The 5,154-nt window shown below is 37.8% G+C and overlaps 2 protein-coding genes across 2 annotated transcripts; one reads left to right on the top strand and one right to left on the bottom strand.

Moving 5' to 3' along the window:
- The first annotated feature begins 2,045 nt into the window (after positions 1-2,045).
- LOC140968053 (uncharacterized) lies at positions 2,046-3,252 on the top strand. Its single transcript, XM_073428898.1, has 2 exons — positions 2,046-2,484; positions 2,900-3,252. The coding sequence occupies exons 1-2, from the start codon at positions 2,184-2,186 to the stop codon at positions 3,103-3,105; spliced, it is 507 nt and encodes a 168-aa protein (XP_073284999.1). The 5' UTR covers positions 2,046-2,183; the 3' UTR covers positions 3,106-3,252.
- Positions 3,253-3,356: 104 nt separating this feature from the next.
- Positions 3,357-4,835, bottom strand: LOC140968054 (probable 6-phosphogluconolactonase 1). Its single transcript, XM_073428899.1, has 2 exons — positions 4,320-4,835; positions 3,357-4,207 (listed from the first exon to the last, which is right to left on the bottom strand). Exons 1-2 carry the CDS (start codon positions 4,513-4,515, stop codon positions 3,369-3,371), a joined length of 1,035 nt encoding a protein of 344 aa, XP_073285000.1. The 5' UTR covers positions 4,516-4,835; the 3' UTR covers positions 3,357-3,368.
- Between the last annotated feature and the right edge of the window lie 319 nt (positions 4,836-5,154).

Here is a 5,154-nt window from a genome sequence, read left to right on the forward strand (position 1 = left end):
GGAGTTGGATCGAAGCGTTTGATACCTCTTTTTTCATTTTCTGGAAATTTGGTCGAGATATGACCTCTTGCTCCACATGTCCAGCAATTACAATCCTTAAAACTTTCATTAGCTCGTGTATGAGCTCTTCTGAAAGTTTTCTTTGTAGGTGTTCTTCCTGTGCTTCGAGATGTACTCGATGCTTGGGAGGATGTCCTACTCCTTGATGGTCCGCTTCTTTGTCCAGATTTATAAGATCTGGCCTTTTGTCTGGACCATATTGTTCTTGGTTTCCAAGAACTTCTTCCACTTCTAGCATAAGGATGAGTTCTGAGACTTTTCCTTCTATGCTTTTGTGGTTTACTTCCAATAATTGTTGGAAGATCATTTTCCTTACAACACAAAGGAGTACGTTTGTTAATACCCCTTAATCGTTGGTAATTCTTTTGTAATGCTGCCAAATGGCACCATTCCGCCAATTTTTCTTTAAGGAAAGAAGCTCTTCGTGCCAATGTATCTGGATTTCCAGGTACATATTCCCTTATGAGCATTTCTCTCCAGGGACTTGGCATTTTTGCGAAGAAGAGTTGCATAGCTGTATCTTCTTCGACTCCTGAATTCCATCTATATTTAGTGAATAACATAATGTATTCATCTACTAAACAGATGTCATGTAATTCAAGACTATACAGAGCTTGAGTATATTTCTTCCTCTTCTCTGTGTCTTGACTATTAAAATAGTCTACCCCTATAAATTGTGCTTTAAATAGGGTAGCCATTCTTCCNAAGCATAACCCCGTAAGGATGTATAGGATCTAAAACAGTTTTCCCATATGGGGTTTGGTGCAAGGGAATTTGATTTCTCCTTGTCCTTGTTCCCGCAGGGTGTGAACATCCACCAGTATGGAAATCAGTTTGAGATTCTCTCATGTGTATATTTTGAGATCCCATACTTTCCTTGGTGGTTCCTGTGAAGATGACCAAGTTATAGCAGGTGTTTCACCTCCTGCTGTGTTCATCTTTAGATCTACAACTTTGAGATTTGCTAAAGATTCCGCAAGTTCTTGTAGATCCTCCAGACCAATCCTTTCTAGAGCTGTCATCATATTAATTTCTTTTCTGAGACAGACTTAATTAGATTGATCATCTTTTCTTCTTCAGTCAAAGGTTTTGACACCACTCTGGCCTTTCCTTGTTGATGTAACAAAGGTTCAGTACCAAATGATGGTGGTAACCATCCTCCTGAATTTCTTTTACTAGAACTAGGTTGTTGTTCTAGTTTTTGAATTCTTGTTTGAATATCCTTTAATATTCCAAGAATTTCTTCCTGATTTTCAAGGATCTTCTCAACTCGTTGCGGTACAAAATATAGCATATTGCCATAATTTTGTACTGTTTTCTGAATTTCTCTAAGATCTAAAGAGAGCTTAGAAGAATCTGATATAATTTCCATAAACTTATTAGATTGAATCATAAGTTTACCTAAGGGTACTGATGCTTCCCTTTCTGTTTCTGATATCTAACAGTAGTTAGATTCCCTTGTTTATATTTCAAAATATTGGAATAATTCTTGTAAATTATTTTTCTCGAACCTAAGTTCGGATTCATAATTTTCGAAATTCTCCTCCTCAAACATTTCGTTTCTTTGTAACAATAAATTTTGTGTTTGAAATAAATTAACCTTAAGCTCTGATACCATTTTGTGAAGCGCGGGGATCAATATAAGAATCTTAAGGAAGAAGGGGTATTTTTGTCTTTTTTAAACTTTTAGGGAGTTTAAACAAAGATTTTTAGGTGTAGGGAGTTGGAATAAATTTGAGTTGGGTATTAGGGATTTATTTACAATTTACCCTTAAAACAATGTTATAAAATATTATGAGAAATTAAATATCTCTCTTGCAATAAATGTATTAATTGTGAAAGAAAATAGTGTTCATCTTTATTTAAATATGTTAAATAATTTTTTTATTACAAATTTATAAATTTCGTAATTATATTTTACTGATAATAAACAGAACGAACTTATGTGCTTAAAAACCATATATAGCAGAGATTTTAGTAAATTTGCCCGCACTATGGAATTCATAAATACTAGTTTACTCTGTTGCGGAACTCTATCGGTCACGTTGTAGCCACCGCCGGAGACAATTGCGCCACCGTGCTCACTCACGACACACGTTAATTCTTTATTTTCTTCGCCGAGAATGAATCAGGGGGTGCAGAAGAACACCCTCTACGTGGGTGGTTTAGCGGAGGAAGTGAACGAGAGCATACTCCACGCGGCGTTCATACCATTCGGTGACATTAAGGATGTGAAGACCCCACTGGACCTGGCCACACAGAAGCACCGGTCCTTCGGATTTGTTACCTTTCTGGAGAGAGAAGACGCCGCCGCAGCCATGGACAACATGGACGGCTCCGAGCTGTACGGTCGCGTGTTAACTGTTAATTACGCACTTCCGGAGAAAATCAAGGGTGGCGAACAAGGATGGGCAGCTCAACCCAGTAAAACCTCCCGCTATGTTTTTAGTTGCTTTATGTATTTATTTGAGAAATTTAGGAAGAATTGGTTGACTATTGCTTTCTTGATTTCGAAATCATCCGTTTTTCAGCTGATTTTTTAATTAGGGTTTCTGTTGTGATTCGTGTGCTGATTTTGTAAAACTATTTGCTAATGATGGTTGAACTCCTGTGTTTCTATTTCAAAATACTCGCAAGCAAACACTAAATACACTAGATTTCATCATCTAATCCAGGCAATTGAATAATCCTTCCTGAGCGTATGAGTTTTTACTGGAAAATCGAAGACCAAAAGTAATCTTGCATGACTTACTGTTAGTTGAATTTAGTCTTTGTGACTTGTTAGAAATTGAAGCTAGTATTGAGTTAAATTCTCACTTTTACATTGGTTAATACTCAGTTTGGGCGGATGCTGACACATGGTTCGAGAGACAGCAGCAAGAACAGGAAATGTTGCGCCTTCAAGAGGAGCAGCGGGCTGCAATGAAGGAAGCAGAAGAGTTGCACAGGAAGAAAATGGCCGAGCAACGAGAAGGCGAGAAAGAAGAAGCTGATCCAATGGCAAAAGCTGAAGCAGAGGTTTTGAAACAGAACGCTGCTGCGTAGTTTCGAGTTAAGTTAGCAGACAACAGTTTCCAAAAGTTTATTTCTTGTATTCATAGTTTCCAGGTTTATCAAAAGCTATAGCATCAAACACCATGTAGCAGATTTTGTTATCAGTTATATTTCTTAACTTTTGAGGCATTGATTCAATATGTTTTATGTGTCCTAAAATTACACTGAGTTAAATATTCAGTCAAAACATATGATAATTGTTTATCGAATACATATCTGTTTGTACTACTTCTAGTTGGTCGCGAATTTCGACTCTACTCGGAAAATTCTACACTTTGGAGTTTTGAGGCAGCTGCTGTTTCAAGAAACCACACCAATTTCCCGTTTACTGGACAAACGATCCTCACGGGCACATCAGCAGATTCGTGATCTGTATCTTCAACTGCCATTCGTGCAGCTTCGGCTTTATTCACAGCCGTGACAACTACAGCGACATTGGAGGCAGAGTTTATAACAGGTAAGGTGAAAGTAATTCTCTCAGGTGGAGGCTCAGGTGAATCTGTGATATAAGTCACCCATTCTTCTTCCAAATTCAGCGCAGAGTGATTCGGGAATAGAGATGCAACCTGCCCATTGGGTCCCATTTTGAGGAGGACCAGGTCGAACTTGGGACAGTCATGGATTTCACAATCGCTAATAATGCGAGTCTTGACAAGCCGTCTGATCACAAACTCATAGTCCTTGGCTGCATGTTCTACTGATACCGAGTCATCGATGGCATACACGACAGTGGACGATGTGTTCCTGGAATGAACCGAACAAAGTCGATGTTTCACTCGATCGACATACTGAAAAACGAATAAATGCTGAAAAACGAATGAATGCAACATTCGTAACGCGTAAAAGTTATAACTTACCTTGCCGAGAAGATTATCCCTAACTTGCTTACAAATCCTATCAGCAGCGAAAACTACATACCATTTGGCCCTATCAACTGTCCTCTTGTATGGGCTTTCACAGAGTTTTCTGCTCAATGCAAGAAGTTCATCGACACTCAAATTCTGTGCTACAAGTAGGAAGCTTGGGTGCATCATGCAGTCACCCGGAAGCCCAGCTCCAGGATATTGGATATCAAAGTTGCCACATAATTGAACTTAAAATTCATATACCTTAATGAGTTTGATAAAAATTCTCACTCGAGCCCGACAAAATCTAAGAACATCAGAAATTTCACCAAGTGCAGCATAGAAAAAATCAAAGAATCAAATCGAAGAGTGCGTTTACATACCCCATCAAAGTAACAGTAGAAGCAACGGATAAAGCGAGGGTGAATACTCCCCTCTCTTTTATAGAAGCCTCCGATAATTCTGAAATGTACTCCGCCAAATAGCTGCTTAATACATCCAAGTTTTCTTGAACTCTTAACTCTATTCCATCCTTTTTCGCCACATAAACAGCCATGTTTCTCACAAAGATTGTAAAGCGCACTGCTTCAAATTCAAAAAGATCATGAAAAAAGATCGATAATACTTCTTTCTCTAATTAAGATGGAACACTGTTTCTTGCTGTTGTTTCTGAAAAGAATCCACTAATCATATTTGACGAAAATGAATCAAAGTTAAATGTTTCTTGAAAGGTGGAATTACTCAAAAACAAAAACAGAAAAGAGAAAAAAAAGTTGGATCAAGAATCCAAACCCATAGTCACCCACAAATCTCTTGTTTTAAAAAGATAATATTTTATGTCTTATAAGTGCATGAGCATGCAAGATTTTCATCTAAATTTATTACACAGATTTAATCTTATGCACAATCAGAACATGGAACACTGATAGAAATTAGTGAAGACATAAATTATGTTAAATCAAGAAAAGAAAATTGTGAGAACTTGAAATTTCAGCAGTAGTTAGCATTTTGCAGCAGCTAACAATGTTCCAGCAGCTTCTAATATTTCAGAAGCTGGTATTTTCCAGCAGACAAGTATTTTCCAGCAGACATGTATCTTCCAGCAGACATGTATTTGTCCAGCAGACAGAATCCAGCAGCAGAAGAATTAAGTAGCGAGATTCCAGCAGGTAGCTACTGATTCTGCTTATGACTT

The sequence above is a fragment of the Primulina huaijiensis genome, unplaced genomic scaffold, assembly GCF_012295235.1.
Source record: "Primulina huaijiensis isolate GDHJ02 unplaced genomic scaffold, ASM1229523v2 scaffold32329, whole genome shotgun sequence".
Lineage (NCBI taxonomy): Eukaryota > Viridiplantae > Streptophyta > Magnoliopsida > Lamiales > Gesneriaceae > Primulina > Primulina huaijiensis.

Excerpts from the sequence above, each read along its gene's own strand:
- LOC140968053 (XM_073428898.1), top strand. The coding sequence starts at position 2,184 with ATGAATCAGGGGGTGCAGAAGAACACCCTCTACGTGGGTGGTTTAGCG. Across the intron at positions 2,485-2,899 it reads AGGATGGGCAGCTCAACCCA|TTTGGGCGGATGCTGACACA; the intron begins GTAAAACCTCCC and ends GTTAATACTCAG.
- LOC140968054 (XM_073428899.1), bottom strand. The coding sequence starts at position 4,515 with ATGGCTGTTTATGTGGCGAAAAAGGATGGAATAGAGTTAAGAGTTCAA. Across the intron at positions 4,208-4,319 it reads TGTAAACGCACTCTTCGATT|TTCAATTATGTGGCAACTTT; the intron begins TGATTCTTTGAT and ends ATGAATTTTAAG.